Source organism: Notechis scutatus, chromosome 3 (assembly GCF_049901735.1).
Source record: "Notechis scutatus isolate UNSWTSFEM ecotype Mainland chromosome 3, rNotScu1.2, whole genome shotgun sequence".
Taxonomy (NCBI): Eukaryota; Metazoa; Chordata; class Lepidosauria; order Squamata; family Elapidae; genus Notechis; species Notechis scutatus.
Window position 1 is genome coordinate 184,457,646 of NC_142011.1, and position 17,019 is coordinate 184,474,664.

Genomic DNA, 17,019 nt, shown 5'->3' on the forward strand with positions numbered 1-17,019 from the left:
CAGACTCACGGCAAGCAAATTTGAGAGACTGAGCTACCCGATGGCAGATAGATAGATCACTTAATGATTCTGTGAGCAACTCAATCTGCCTGCTTTGCCTGATTTCGGGTAAAAATTGCTCTTTTTTTTATTATAAAAAATTCAATATTTACATACATGGTGTGTTGTGAGTTAATTTTGTGAGTTTGCTTGCAAGCAAATTTTATGTGACAGACTGAGTTAGCCAATGGCAGATAGATAGATCTCTGAATGAATCTGTGATTCAGTGAGCAACTCAATCTGCCTGCCTGCTTTGCCTGATTTTGGGTAAAAGTTGCTCTTTTTTAATAAAAAATTCAATATTTATATAAATATTTATAATATTTACATACAAGCCATGCCCAGCCAGTCACATGACCACCAAGCCACACCCACAAATTAGGCCACGCCCACAGAGAACCGGTTAGTGGTCCCTGGGATCAAAAATTATGAGTTTGGTGGTCCCTGAGGTCCAAAAGGTTGGCGACCCCTGTTCTAGTCCAACCTTCTGCTCCACCAAGAGATCTTATATCATTCCAGAAAAATGATTGTCCAATCTCTTCTTGAAAACCTCCAGTGATTGAGCATTGAGCATATTGGAAGCAAGCTGTTCCACTGATTAATTGTTCTCACTGTCAGGAAATTTCTTAGTTCTAGGTTGGATCTCCCTTTAATGATCTTCCACCCATTACTTCTTGCCTACTCCTACCCTCAGGTGCTTTGGAGAATAGGTTGACCTCAGGGGTGGGCTGCTACCAGTTCGTACCAGTTTGGCCGAATCGGTTGTTAATTTTTTGACCAGTTCAGTGAACCGGCAAATTCCTGACTGGCCCCACCCACCCCATCCCTCCCAGGAGTCCCCATACAGCCCGTTTTGGATCACATGTAAGTGCAGGGCCCGTGTGGAGGCTTGGGGACAGTAAAAAAACTGGCCTCTTGGAAGTTCTGGAAGGCTAGAAACATTTCTGGCCTCCAGAGAGCCTCCGGAGCCCGGGGAGGTTGTTTTCGCCCTCCCGGAGCCTTGAGGAAAGCCTCCGGAGCCCAGGGAGGGTGTCAAGCAGGCCTCCCAGAAGTTCTATAGTAATTGCTCCATAAGTTTCCTGGGCCTACTCTCCCTCCACCCACTTTTTGAAGATTGAAACATCATCAGCTCTTTTCCAGTCCCCTGGTAGTTTCTTACACTCCAGGAGTTCTGAAAGATTTTGTTCAGTGGTTCTGAGATCACATCTGTCAATGTTATCTTAGATGTTAAATTCACCTTTTCATCCAGGTATAATGCATGAATGGGGAGATTTTATTGAATGGTTTAAAACAGGGTTGTCAAACTGGATTTCTTCGAGGGCCGGGTCAGCATTGTAGTTCTCTGTGGGCTGGGGTGGGGGCGGAGGGCATGGAGCAGTGGGGGGGGAGGAGATGGGACAGATGCCTCCTGCAACATCCTGCTGGCCAAAACGGGGCACAGCCCCCCCTACGCCTTGTGTTTGGCCTCCATGGCCTCCTGCAGCAGTCTCTGTGTGGCCTGTTTTTGGCTGGCAGAGTGCTGCAGGCAGCCGAGGAAGCCAAAAACAGGCCACGTGGGGACCTCGCGGAGCCTCCACGCAGCCTGTTTTTAGCTGGCAGAATGCTGCAGGAGGCTGGGGAGGGCAAAAATGGGCTGCAGGGGGGTGCACTTTGGCCAGCAGAGGCACTGTGGCCTAGTCCTTTGATATTTCCAGGCCATGGGCCAGATTTAAAGCATCCCATGGGCTGGATTTGACCAGCAGGCCTTGATTTGGACACCCTTGGTTTAAACTGATCATAATATTAATTTGTTAATTTTTTAATGATAGATTTTCTTCTTACAGGCTCTTTTTGGTGTGCATTAGTTTCAGATGTTTCAACATATGGATGCAATTCAGAAATATATTAAGTATATGTATTAAGTAAATAAGAAATAGTCTTCTCCCTAGAATCTACTTTTTTTTTTTTTTTGCTATTTATCTTTGTAGGAGATGACCAGATTGAGCTGAGGGAGGGGTCAAGTGCATCATCAGTTTGGAGTCTTGTGCCCACAAAAGATCTAAGTCCAGGACTCCTTGAATTCCATTCAAGAGTCCATTGATTCTAATCTACTGTCAGTTTGCCTTGACTGTTAATAGTTCAGATTCTTGTTAAGAAACAGTATGGAATAAATGTGTACTCATTTAAACAACCCTAGTGCCTGATTTCTTGTGCTTGACAGTCTTGTTTAAATAAAGGATCAGGCAGCATTTGCCGCCGAAGAAGTTCACTCTTATGATGAAATGTTTCTGTTTGCTTCTCAGATTTTTAAGAGTTGTTGCTCACATTCAGACATTTTCCTTTTCAACAAAAGAGAAGCTTGCACGTCAAGCAAGCAAACAAGCAAGTAAACAAACAAAAAAGCCATATTTCCACTACATTCCAGGATGCTGTTTTCAGAGGGTAACACTCTTGAATCAGAAATCACAGCTGCCGATGCTCTCTGAGTCATCCCGTAGCTTCTGTCCTGCTATGTTTTCCATCCCCTGAGCCAAAATCAATAGGTTTAACATTTGTATTTCATCACATGAGTTTGGAAATGTCAATGTTTCAGGACAGAAAGGTCCTTGCATCTTAGATCTTGCCACAGTTAGCTGTGGCAATTGCACATGGCTGATCTAAAATCTGGCCTTTGAGCAGCAAAGGGTAAATTCTGGTCATGACATTAAATGGCTCTTTGAGAGAATTGGCTATTCCATAGCTAAAGTATGCCTGAAATGGTATTTGGACCTTGAAGACCCAAATAGGTAACAATCTAGGTAATTCATTTTCTTCCACCCATGCATTACATGAGTTACTGTATATCTCATCATACTGGCTTGTGGGTAAAGTGGGATATAATTCAATGTATCTGGAAGATGAAGATTGGGAAGGCTGGTATAACACACCACTAATACAATTTAATTATTAATAAAAAATAATAATACAATTTAGTTATTTGTATCCCAACCTGTTTACATCTAGAAATAATTCAAGGCAATAAACATAAGCAACATATTTTTCTTCCTCCATTTGTCTATGAAGCCAAAGCTAATATTGATGGGTGGATGGGTGAAATTGTTATCTCCCCCTCTCTCTATTGACAAAAATTAGAAGCAAACAGAAATTTTCTGTTGTTTTTAAAAATGGGAGAAAATCAAGTAAGGATGTACCACCTGTCAAACCTTTTCCTAAAGCTGAAACTGTACCTGATTTGATAGGAAATGAACCTATATGTTATAACTTCCTGCTCTGATTACATCATGTTAGTTCTATGATCTGCCAGCCACTGATTTTTTAAAAATATAGTCTAGCCTTTGATTGAAGAAAACAGCCAAAAGATAAAGCCCCACCCTTTTAATTATATTTCTGGTATGTTTTTGTAATTATTGATATCTTAAAAAGAGGAATTAACATCATAGATGCTACATCTAGTTCAGCACCTGTCTAAAATGAGTCTTTCTCTAAACTGCTTTTTTTTCTGGTTTATTACTCTCTCTCTGAAAAGCATCACTTTCCCAGATTTTAGTATGGCGAGTCATTTCTTACAAATAGGGTTTTCATACATGCCTGGTCACTAAAAAATATTGATAATTAGATCAGAGTTGAAGCTAAACAGAGCTCACAAGAGCCTATGAGCCACACATTATAGATACAGTTATTGAATATTTATCTGAATCAGTGCAAGCATCTCTGGGACAGTATCTCCACAGGGGCAGAAGTTCTAGATTTGAATTTGTAATCTAGAGCAGGGGTCTCCAACCTTGGCAACTTTAAGCCTGGAGGACTTCAACTCCCAGAATGCCCCAGCCAGCTTTGCTGGCTGGGGCATTCTGGGAGTTGAAGTCCTCCAGGCTTAAAGTGCCAAATGGAGACCCTGCTCTAGAGGACCTAATTGTTAATCTCCCCCTTTGAAGCTGCTACATTTTTTTTTTTTTTAGTTTTCAACTCATCGGAGCTCCTAAACTGCCATTTCAGTGCTCTGAATAGCATGGAGTCTTATTTTGCCTCCCCCCCCGCCAAATGTGCCATTTCTTGGGTTAGTCCTGCTACTTTAACATGACCTTATGGCATGATAGGATGTTGAAATCCTTGTCTTTATTTTATGGCATCAGCTTTTCCCTTCCATTCTGATTTTCTTTACTAGCATTCATGGATGAAATGGTAAGTTTTGTTGTTCATCAACACAAGTTTTTTTCTTCTTCTTCTTTGAGGTATGCTGGCTTTCCTCACTACCAGCTGGGCAACTCTTACTTTAGAAAAAGGTGATCATCACCATCATAAAAACAAAACAGAGAGGCGTATACCTATCTCTTCTCTCATGTGTAATAAAATGCTTCTTTTCTGCTCCCAGAAAGATTATTTTCCTTTCCCACTCTCCATCCTACAGCCCTCTCTCCCTTTATTGATATTCTCCCATTTCTTTCCACAACTACAAAGTCCTACTAAGATCAAAGTCCTTGTGACCCTGTGAGCTTGCATGGCCTTTTTGTTTTGACACTGGATGATGACCAGCTGGAACATATTAAGAAACATGTAACGGAAACACATTTCGTTACTTTTGCAAGACAGAATGTTAATAGAATACCAGAATAAACTTGGTGTTGATTGGTTGATACCCAATGATGGAACTTTGCTCAGGCAGATTCATTATTTTCATGACAATTTATGTGATTCAGCAATTGGTGGGACAAACTGTTCCCAGACAGTTTTAATTTAATTTTCTCCCTTCACTTACCTTTTTTTTTTTTTCAAGATTCAGACTATCACCAACCCAGAGCTGGAGAACTTTTGAGAATCCTTTCAGTTTATTATTACTTGATTATCAAAAGTCACTTGGCTTGGGGAAGAGAACAGTTTGTCCCACCAATTGCTGAATCACATAAACTGCCATTTTGTTCCCAACTAATATTCATATTTCCAGCCCTATATAATTTAGGACCTAGATATACAAAAGATTGTTTTCTCCTTTAGGTACCAACCCCATCAGTGAAGGGTTGCAGGAATGTACTCTTGATGGTGTCACATTTATGAAGAAAGTGTGTTGCAGCGAGCTGAAAGAGCACAGTATGGTGCCTTGGTTGTGGACTTCCTTCCCGGTTTAATTATAGCTAATGACAAATCTCATACACGTTTATAGCTATCTACAGAGGCTTTTAGCTGAATTTTGTTTAATCTTTATTGAATTTGATATTTATGAGGTAAAATTGGTACAAGTCAGTTTTGGCATTTGGATCAACATGCCACAAACACAATCATTTTATCTCAACCATGCTCAAACTATTTTACGCAACTTAGGTTTTTTAATTTAGAAGCTATCTTGCAAGCTAGCATACTATAACCCACATTCCACCAACCAGAAGCAACAATCGTCCAAATCATAAATCGTATCAAAAGTGTTATTTTAAAAACCTTTCATCGTTGTATTAGTAGGCAGACAGTATTAGATGCATCCAAAATCAGACAGCTTCCAACTCAGGCACCAAATCTGGTGTACAGACACTTGTCTTTTATGTCACCACATCAGTAGATCTTTGTTGATGTGGTTTGCGCTTATTAGAATCACATAGAGGCTAAGTAACTTAGTTGTGAAGTAACCTAAATGAAGCTATGTGATAATTTATTATTCAAATATTGATTTATATGTCGTTTTGAGGGAGGTATTTGTGTTGCTGTTTCTTTACATCAGAAGTAGGAAGTTGAATTTTGGCCATGGGCTAAATTGTCCCAGGTCCATCTCCAGGCGCTGGTTGAAATAGTGAAGTTCAGATTTGGAGGAAGTATCTAGAAGGCAATGGTCATCCACTTTTAAAAATTGTTGCCAAGAAAACTGCAGGAACCAGTCCAGACAATTGCCAGGAATCAAGACTAACCTGAAGGCCCCCAAAAGAAAACAAACAAACAAATCTGGTTGGTTATCCTTACAATAGCAGAAATCTATGCATTTACACAGTCCTGTCTTACCTTCATTCAGAAAATAGCAACTAGATGACCTTGGCTTATCTTGCAATTGCAATGCAAATTAGTATATATCCATCTAGGAAGCTAAGGTTGAATGTATCTTCATAATTTAGTTGTTGCTCCACAATGTCATTCTAATAATTACTTTTCCAGTTTTCCTCATCACATGAGGGGACAGTCCAATGAGCATAAAAATCACAGAGCAAAGAATAATAAAATATTATTATTTTATCTGATTTCCCAAACAAATTTATTTTTTTAAATGTTATGTATTTGTCAAGCAAGTATGAGGAAAAAACAAGTATAAATGATCATAACATATAAGCATATAAATATAAACAGGTGTAAGTATATACATAAATGAGTACGAATAAATGGATAAATGGGAACAATAGGACAGGGACGGTAGGCATGCTGGTGCGCTTATGCACGCCCCCATCAAGATAAGTGTGGGTATCAACAGGGGATGGTAAACAGTGTTAAATGGAAGATACAACATGAAAACCCAGCAAACACCTATATCCGTGTGATATATGTTAAAAAGGAATAGGGCTTCAATCACTAACCATGGTGTCCACCATTTCTATTTCCTCTGACTTTCTAAGTATAGAATAGCTTCTTCTGCAGAACACACCATTGTAATATCTATCAATATAATTTATTTATCATTATCATCACCACCTCCTTCATCTAACACAGAGGTGTCAAACTGGCTCTCCATGGGCCAGTTCCGTCACACGCAGCCCCTCCCAGCTCCGCGAATGGGAAAGTCGCGAAAAGTCACATGACGGCAATGTGACGTGGTGAGTTTGACACCCGTGATCTAGCACCTCGCTGAGGGTTCCCTTCTTTTTAGCTACTTGTTAGGAGCAGCAGCTGCCTCTTTATCTCAAAAAGATGTCATCTGAGACCCTCGTTTCAGCATATGAGTTTCATCCTGTAACAGGAAGCAAATTTACTGCATATGTACATGTAAAAAAAGAGAAAGGAAATGAGCTGAATAGTAAAAGACAACACATTTCAAAACAGCACAGGCAGTGCGAGCTCTGAGCCATGCCTCAAACTTTGTGATTACTTTAGAAAAGACAATCTGAGAATCATAAAAATGCATAAAGCACCATAGCTGACATGTTTATTTATATAGATATGCGTACCGAGGAGACAGTTACAATGCAAATGGATACAAAAATAAAAAGCCAAAAAGCTTGAAAGAGACTAAGGTCTCTAGCTGAGAGATATCATATTCAGAGCGGATAGATTGCGCTGAAATGGTATTGGGCTAAAATATGAAAAAAGGATGCCCCTCGCTCTATATATCTAAGAATTTTGTTGAGATGCAAATGAGCTTATATAGATTCAGGGTGTGAAAAAGCAAAATGGGAAAGAAAAAAAAAGTAAAATGTGAAAAGTATGCTCTCAGCAGATATTGGGTGAGATTCCTCTAGGCAGACACTTAGAGTCAAGAGCCACATGATGCCAGGGGCTGCACACCAAAATAATATACTGTAGATTGACAATAGAAAACTAAATTATACAATTATGTTACTTTTAAAGCATTATGTTTATTCTTTTTCAGTCAATTAAAAATTACAACTTGGTAGTATTTGGAAGATGGATTTGATGGGTGTTTCAGCTACAATGGAAACTAACCATTGTTATGCATCTATAGATACATACCATATTATGCATTTAAGCAATGATGGACTTTGTCCTTCCTTTGTGGTCTAATGGCACTTGTAAGCCAAAGCAACTGAAGTCTTGTCATCAGTGATGGGATTCAAATTTTTTTACTACTGGTTCTGTGGGTGTGGCTTGGTGGGTGTGGCATAGCTTGGTGGGCATGGCAGGCGAAGGAAACTGTAAAAATCCCCATTCACCTCCTCACTCCAGGGGGAAGGTTACTGCAAAATCCCATACCCTCCCCACTCCACTAACCTGCTTTCCAGATCCGTTCTTCTGTGCACGGCAACAAAACAAGACCCAGCCAATCAGCTGGGACTCGGGAGGCAGAGAATAGATGGGGGTGGGGCCAGTCAGAGGTGGAATTTGCCGGTTCTCCAAACTACTCAAAATTTCCGCTACCAGTTCTCCAGAACTGGCCAGAACCTGCTGAATACCCACCTCTGCTTGTCATGCTTTGGCCATGTCTTGCAAGCTGACTCAATTCAAAAATCAACCATGCTGGGAGTGATCAGTGGAAAAAAGAGAAGGGGCTGCCCTAATACCTATTGGCTGGCATTATAAAGGATGACACTAGACCATGGAGGATCTGAAGGAGACGGTGCAAGACAGAGGAGCACGGAGAGTACTGATCCATAGAACAGCCAGAAGTTGGGCATGACTGAATGGCTGTTGATGATGAGAGCAATTGTAAGTCATAATTAAATATCAATCTGTTCCCTTGGAGAAAATTGCCTCAAATTCATAAAGGGAAAAGCACAGGATTCAATCTATGAGGGTCTTTGAAGTACACTACGGGCAAGCTATGGTTTCAAGGCTGCATTTTAGTTGCAAACATTCATTCCTTAGGGAACACCTCCTCTTTTTCCAATCACCAAGTGTATACTTTATCAAGCAGATCAATTAGCTTGTATGAAAGAATTCTTTCTCCATGATCCTTTCAAAATTAAAGTACTGAGAGCAGACTTTGGCTTCTCCCTGTCTCCCAGTGAACCTACTCAAAATTACTGATGATCCACAGTACAGAATAAGCAACCTTCAAGCGAGGCTGCTGGAAGGAAGAATGAAATCTTATTGCTTCCCTCTCCTTCCTAATGAACTGTTGGAAGGAAGAGGATGAAATAATGTATTTACATATGTAAGAATATTCCAAGCTTTGGCACCAAAAATATTGCCCAAGAAAGAGAAAACCTGGTTTGAGTTATGCTTGATGCCTGCTGATTATGTGGATGCATCTCTATAGTTTTCTTGGCAACACCATGCAAATGGTTTGCCATTGCTGTTTTCCATTCCAGGATGTTAAAACATACACACACTAATCAGTTCTGACCCTCCTTATTTTTTTTAAAGATTAGCCAAGCTGGCTAGATGCTGCTAGCTGGTGTGACCAAAATGTCTTACATTACGGTCTGTTCAAGTTGTAGAGCTGCCAGTATCTTCCTGACATTTGCAGTAGTCCCCTTAGAAATGGAGGACAAAGGAAATTGAGCCTATTATAGCTTCATTGGAGAAAGTTCTTATGGATTGACAACAGCTGTAGGAATCAGATAAGAATTATAGCAATGGGTATTTGAAAGTATATCATTAGAGAGCACTAGAGTGCTTACCACAGCTTCTGCCTGAGCAAATGTACCACACTGTTCCACAGTTGTGGGCCCAAGACGTCTGAAGTATATAGCTACAAGAATTGTACTGTGGGTGTATTATTTAAGTGTGGAAAGTGCAGTGCTGAGACTGACCAGAATTTAGTCAAAAGTTATTATACAATGTATGGTTTTTTTTTAGCCCTAGGCCATCACTTATTTTAGCCTTGCTGATGAGTCCTATATCTGTTACTTTATTGGTATTTTGTTGTTTTTTCCGCACTATTATTATTTAAATTATAAACTGTTCTGACAGCATGCAAAATGCAGAAGGACATAAACTTATTTTTCTCAGAGTCAATCATTATATATAAATGAACTCTAGCAAGGGCAGATTTTTTTTACCGTACAACTCATGAAACTGGCCTGCTCAATACAAAGACCATGTGGGTTGCCTGAATTTCTGGATCTGTTACATCCTTTCCCACCATTCCAGCTGCATGTCATCTCTAGATATACCATTTCTAAAGAGTCAATGCCTTGGCAATAAAATCCATGATGCTGCACCATATAAATCTATTTAATACAGAAAAAGAAGCAAAGCTCCCCAACTACCACCAATAACTTTCTAAGCCAATCTGCCATATAGAAAAAAGCACACTTCTTTCATTTTCCAGGATTAACAATTAGTTAATTGTATTCTGACTCCAATTTGCCTGGAGCAAAATAAATCTAGGGAGCTACTATTCAGAAAACATCCATGTTTTTCTTGTTCAGTTAATATTTCCTTTCTACAACTACTAATTCAATTTTAAATGTTCATGGAGAGGAAAAGTGTTATGAAGCATGTTGAATGGGCACTTATATAAGCTAAAATGTTTTTTTTAAAGATTTTTTTTTAAAAGAAATAACTACTGTAATTTGTATGCTGTTGCTAGGAGTTAAAAATTACTTGATGACATGTAATTGATCAATTAATTACAAGCATGTGTTCTAATAAATTTGAGCTGTTTAATCATTTTTGAAATGCATGTTTGTGATTCTACTTTACTAGTACATGCATGTGTGCATGCACATATATAATACACAACAGGAAATTGAATTTCTGGCTTTCAGATAATGATTTCCCTAATTGCTAAAAATCAATTAACCCCCACTTTGTTCTTTGTTCAGGTTCTTTGAAGGTCTGAAAGAGGATTAATAACTCCAGTTCTAGCTCTCTTCCACTTCCAGAGAAGAAAAACTCTTGATGGTTTCTACAACAAATGTTGACTTTTGAAGTGTTGGTTTTACTGTTGTTGCAAGGCACTGAGTCCTGCTCTTTATGGTTTTCTAGATGCTGCTGACCAAGAAATCTCAAAGCTTGTTCATGGGTTGAAAAAGAAATTTGATTCCTTTCTAATCAGTTATAAATACATCTATGAGCCACGGTGGCGCAGTAGTTAGAGTGCAGTACTGCAGGCTACTTCTGCCGACTGCCAGCTGCCTGCAATTTGGCAGTTCAAATCTCACCAGGCTCAAGGTTGACTCAGTCTTCCATCCTTCTGAGGTGGGTAAAATGAGGACCCAAATTGTTGGGGGCACTATGCTGACTCTGCTTAGAGTGGGCTGTAAAGCACTGTGAAGTCTAAGCACTACTTCTATTTGTGAAAATAAGTTCTGCTGAATTCAGTGAGTCTTTCTCCCAAGCAAGCATGAGTGGACCCATGACAAGTACAGTGATTGTTGAAATCAGCAATCTGAATTTCAGATGTTTTAAAGTCTGTAACATAGGAATAATCCTACTACTTAAAATACATATTTAAACAGCCACAGGAGAAAATAAAAACTTTAGAAGTAAACCATAAATAATCCAGTGAGACATAGGTAAGGAGACATGTATAGCTTCCATTGTCAGGGTGATTACTAGAAGTTATAAGCAAGAGTGACCATGCTGGTGGTAGCTGTGATGAATTGTATTTCAGCAACATTTGGAAGCCCATAGGATACCTATCATAAAATCATAGTCTGGAAGGGAGCTCTGGGGTCTTCTAGCACAACCCCTGCTCAGGGCAAAACCATTATACTATCAACATCAAATGGCTGTCCAGTCAGCCTCCAGTGAGGGAACACCCGTAAACCTAGGAGGCAAGCCATTCCATTTATTAATTGTTCTCATTGCCAGGAAATTTCCATCAATTACTTCTTATCCTGCCCTATGATACCTTAGGCTTAGAGAATAAGTCAATCCCCTCTTCTTTGAGTTAGCCTCTCCAGTACTGGAAGGCAGTTATCATGTCCCCACTAATCCTTCTCTTCAATAAGCTGGACATACCTAATTCCCTCAACCATTTATCACACAATTTAGTGCCCAGACCCTTTATTATCTTTGTTGCTCTTCTCTTAACTCTTTCCAGGGTCTCAACATCTCTATTGTATCATGGTGACTGGAACTGGACAACACATTCCAAGTGTGGTCCCACCAGCACAGTGTAAACTTCTCTAAACATCTCTCAAGAGAATAAGAAGAAAGAAGACTTAAGAAACAGGATGTGGAAGCTGTTTGATACAGATTAAAAAGTATTTTAATAAAGAATGTGATAGAATGTTGTTAAATTACACTTACGATAAGCACATAAAAAGAAGTGGATGATGATGAAGTGGAAAAGGCTATGGATGATTTTTTAAAAACAGCACGTAACAGAATGGCCATTGCTGCAAATGAGAATGTGATAAACATATTGATCCATGTGTATGTAAAGAAAATTCTGACTAAAAGGGAACAAGAGCAGAAACCAAAATTTGGGAAGTAAAGAATGCTAATGGCTAAACAAACTATGCTACCGGTATTAAGAAGGAACATTAGAATAATTGTTTAAATACAGCTTTAACTATACTGAAATTTTAGTTATAACATTCTAATTTTAGCCCTTTCTTTGTTCCAATTTCATTAACAATTTTCTTTCTTTTTTTTGCTATTACAGATCTTGTGAAAATAACCTTAAATATATTTCCCATTTATGGAACTCCTTGCAAGATTGGTTCTTCCTAGCTCAACATTTAGTAGTTTAGCTGGGTTGTTCCTTCTGTAATGTCATCAGTTTGTAGCATGGATGTCCAAACTTTTGTCTTGCTGGGCCGCAGAGAGCGAAGAGGAATTGTCTGGGTCTGCATTTAAAATATATAATGTAGTTAATGTGTATAAACAGCAAACTTCCCTTATTTAAAACATTTTTGTGCAATCTTGTGGGGACCTCCTTACTAGCAGTTCAGGACTGCATGCGCCCCATGAACTGTGGATTGGATATGGTGGCATAGAGCTTCCTCCTTGGATTGCATAGCAACATTTATTTAAAGTCATATCTTTTTGGATTTTTTTACAGTACAATACCATGGGAACCAAATAGGCAGAAACTGATTTATTGCTCTAGATAAATATTTCTGGTCAGTTTGGTGTGCTTATATTCAAGGTGTTTATAATGTCTGCTCTCACTGTCAATATTTAATATAGCCGATGTCTCAATTTTTACTTAGAAAAAAAAATGAAGACAGGAAAAAGTTCACCTCAGAAACAAATGCCATTCACGTAATGATAGAGCGGTAGAGTATGTCAATACTTTTTTTTTTCTTGTAGGAAAAAAAGACCAACTGAGAGATTTTCAGTAAAAGCCTTTGTCCTGGATTCCATGTCCCTTCTGTGAAATTAGATCAATAAATAGGACAATGGCACAATAATAGCTTCCTCTGGAATCCAACCAACTTTCTAGGGAAATTATTAAGGATGCAAATGTCTGTTGGAAGAAGCCAAAAAAGATGCCCCAGTTTAACGTACACAAAGGGCACAACATTGAGTGCATCAGGTGCACAATAGGCATTGTGTAGCCGATGCATTTGATAGGAAATGATGACAATAGCACAGCCAACTTGTTGTTTTTTTTTTGCTCCAGCAATTGATACTGAGAGGTATTCAGGCTTATACACTTATTCCATCATGGTTGGTAGTCAAAGGTGGAAATGCTGCAAGAAAAAAAAGTGCTTCTAGTAGACAAGCAGTTCCTTAGCTACCTAGAGGAGATGGTCTGCGGTCAGGGAACGGAGTCAGTGACCAGTTTGACACAGTGGTTAAGGCACCAGAATAGAAACAGGGGGAGTGTGAGTTCTAGTCTTGCCTTAGGTAGGAAATCAGCTGAGTGACCTTGGGCCGGTCATTCTTTCTCTGCCCTAGGAAGGAAGCAATGGCAAACCACTTCTAAAAAAACCTTACTAAGGACACTGCAAAGATTTGGCGAGGCAGTTACCAGGAGTCAACACTGACTAGATGATACACACAGAGGTGTGTGGGGGGGGTATTCTTGGAGACTACATGGACTCTGGAAACAGGGGAAAGTGCTTTTTCAGAACATGTATGAAAAGTGCTCTCTAGCACAGGGTCTCCAACCTTGGCTACTTGAAGCCTGGCGGACTTCAACTCCCAGAATTCCCCAGCAAGCTGGCTGGGGAATTCTGGGAGTTGAAGTCCGCCAGGCTTCAAGTAGCCAAGGTTGGAGACTCCTGCCTTCAAGTAGCCAAGGTTGGAGACTCCTGCTTTTTCACAGAGAGCATTGTGTGAAAAATGTTCGAGAAAAAAGCCTAGGGCACCTTCCACCATACAGATGCCCTCAGCCCAGGGTTATTTCAATAGTCCAAGCCAAACCAACAACATGCTTCTTCAATTGGACGGAGATGCTCCTTCCTTAGCAAAATACCAGCAAACTACTAGGAAAGCCCCTCCCTTTTAAGTTGCACCTCTGCAAGTATCCGGCGGCCACTTCTGCCTCTCTTGCTCCAAAACTCTGCCTCCCCCGCCCCCCCGCCGGCAGAAAGCAAGCTTGAAGCGCCGGTGCCCGATGTCGATCCGAGCGGGCAGCGCGGAGCCACTTGGAGGCGAGGAGCGGCGGCGCGCTTTCGCGGGCCCATCCAAGGTGGGGATGCGGAGCAGGCGCGGGAGAGGCCCGAACGGCCGGTCAGGCTGGCAAGACAGGAGGCGAAGAAGCGGAGGAGGAGAAGAGGTGGGTAGCGGTCCCGGGGAGGGGATTAGCCGGGCTTCGCAAAGAGGCCAAACCGAGGCCGGGCTGCCGCGGCGAGCCGCCCTCCCAGTGGCTGAAGGACCTGCCAATCTGTGTTGTAATCCTGCAGGAATTTCGCCAGGCTTTAACTAGGAGTCGCTTCTCGCAGACGGCGAAAGAAAAGCGAGGCCAGGCGGAGTGGAAGCAGCTGAGGAGGAAGGACCAGCTCGGCTCGGCTTTTCCTCCCCATCCTCCAGGGGGAGCGAGGGAAACGCTCGGGAGCGCGCGCGCCTCTCAGTTGCTCCGCCGCTGCTGCCCGGACTGCAAAAACTTTCTTCTTTGCGCCCTCAGCCTCGAGAGCGGGAGAGCCGGACGGGCGCTACAGGCGAGCCGGGCAGGCGAGGTTCGAGGGCCCCGCGGACCGTCGGACAGCAACCAGCCCCCTCACCTATCCATCCCTCCATCCTTCCACCCACCCACCCCCACTCCGTTTCCCCGCCAGCCGGCCAACTCCGCCCTGAAAGCAACGCCGACAAGTGAGGGGCGACGGGTTGAAAGGGAGGCGAGAGGAGAGCGAAAGGAAAGGGAGGAGCCAGCCAGGCCGTCGCTCCCGGCCGGGGTCGTCCGTTTAACGCAGCGCTTTGCCCCGGTGGTTGCCTGGCCGCTCCTTCGGGGGAAGTCTGCGGGGCGACTCTTTTCACGCCTCTCCCTTTCGTGGCGGGCCGCAGCGGGAGCTGCAACGCGGGAATAATGTGGAACGTGTGGATGGTGCTTGCCTTCGCCTTCTCGGCCTGCGTCTCGGGCGAGACGGTAAGGGGGTGTTTTCATGTCGTTTGGGGGAGAGGGAAGCGGGGAGGGGGGCGCTTGGGTGCATTCCGACGATTTCCGTCCACTGGGTCAGTGGTTGCCTCTCCTTTCCTGCTCTAACTCTTGGGGAACTTTTCCCGTCTTCGCCTTTTCTGCCTTTGACGGGCAAATCTGGCTCGATCCTGGGTCGCCTTGGAAGAATAGAGGAGAGCCGGGGAGGGGGGGATGTTCGTTTCTTGGTTCAGAAACTGTCTTCGGCCTCAAATGGGAGAAAGAGGGGCGGCGGGACGGGGATCAATCCGGAGCGGGAGGAAGGATGAGACGCCCCCGCTGTTCCCACATCTGCGGCGCAGAAGTTTTTTGCTAAGGTCATTTGCAAAGATCAAAACTTTTTAAACAGGAGGGGCGCCCTGCTTAAATGGTATGTGAAACGGAGGGGGGAAGGGAAGGGGAGGGAGGGCCATTATATTTTTATTTGACGGGTAGAAAATGTTTTTTTTCCTCCTGGGATTCTTGGGAGGGGGGAGAGAAGCAGGCTTTTGAACTGGAGGGGGCCTTAGTTCTTTTGTAAAGGCTATGGATGAGATACGTTTTTATTTAAACAAAAAAGCTGTCCGAGAACTGCAAATGACAAAAGATGAGATAAGACAGAAAAACTGTCCGAAAGAGAGGAGCATAAAAACAATTTTTGAAGGGAAGGGGCAGTGAGTGTGAAGAGTGATGATTTAGCACTCCAGTTAAACTGGTGTGTTTATCATTCAGACCTTTCCTTCATTGCTTCAGTCTGTTGAAATCAATGGAGGAATCCAGGAGAACATGATACCATGGTGATTCTGAATGTGGCAGTTTTGGATGTGTTTGCAGATCCAGGCTGGCATCACTGAGTTGTGTTTGAGAGATCCAAATGGAAATTTGGATTATGCTAGGAAGAGGTGGATTGAGGTCCCTTGCCGCCCCCCGAAAAAAAAAAGGAAGATGAATAATCATATTTTCTTTCTTGTAAATTAGGACTTATGAGAATGCTGGGATCATAATTCATGATTTTAGGGAAATAATATTTTTTTAAATAATTAAGGTTTCATTTGCAGTTGGCTCATTTCCAAAACCAATAGGTTTCATCTTGTGCATACCTAGTGTGTATTATTGTAGGGGGGGAAAGGACATCAGAGAAGAAAGGCAATGTTTTGCAGGTCTCTTCAGATATTGTCTGGACTTCGTCAAATGGTTTATTCTCTGGCAAGGATGGATAAACTTGTGGCTTTAAAAAAGTCTGAATCTATTGCAGAGGAAACTCTGTCCTCCATTGCCCAAATTCTTTCTGTGGATAAGTTGTTGGAGAGAAAGTCTCTTTGATGGATAAAATCCTTGATTATCTCTGCTGGTTAAAGTCCTTGTGTCCTTTGAGAATATGAATTCAGCTGCAGTTCTTGAACATGCCTTTGTGGTTTATCCCAGTATATTTGTGGAATAATCAAAATACTGTTGCATTATTCTTCTAGTGCTTCCTTTCCCCTTGTTCAAGCTTAGATGTAGTTCATCTTATGTTGAATCTGACAAATTTGCAATAAGATACAGAATTTCACTCTCTGGAGGAGAATGCTTGCATTTGTGATTCAGGCATCACTGCTGAATAGCAAGAGTTAAAGCCCAGCTGAAATCTGAGAATGCTTCAAACTTTCCTTTTCCTTCTCTGTGTTTTGATGTGGCTTTAGTTTTACTTTCTCTGTTCTTACATAGTTCGATTCCCGATATGCCCCTCCCAAGGAATGATAATTTCTCTGTATAGCTTAAAATCTTGAACTCTTTTTTTTACATGTTAAAAATTGCTTTAGTAATCTTTACTTTACATATAGTCAAATATGTCCTTCAAACAGGTTTTAGATATTCCATTTGCTGTAATGAGTTACTATAACTGGTGGCCAGATCTT

The 17,019-nt window shown here is 41.6% G+C and overlaps 1 protein-coding gene and 1 long non-coding RNA gene across 2 annotated transcripts in view; one reads left to right on the forward strand and one right to left on the reverse strand.

Annotated features, from left to right (window-relative positions):
• Positions 1–5,194: 5,194 nt before the first annotated feature.
• Positions 5,195–14,717, reverse strand: LOC148131521 (uncharacterized). The gene is made up of 3 exons (XR_015748982.1): positions 14,025–14,717; positions 6,858–6,934; positions 5,195–5,909 (listed from the first exon to the last, which is right to left on the reverse strand). It is a non-coding gene; the product is annotated as an uncharacterized LOC148131521 (long non-coding RNA).
• The window catches only part of SDC2 (syndecan 2), a 67,219-nt gene continuing 64,658 nt past the window's right edge, over positions 14,459–17,019 (forward strand). Inside the window, exon 1 of the mRNA XM_026690624.2 lies at positions 14,459–15,094. Coding sequence (XP_026546409.1) covers positions 15,035–15,094 — 60 coding nt within the window. The 5' untranslated portion in view covers positions 14,459–15,034. The remainder of the gene's footprint in view (positions 15,095–17,019) is intronic.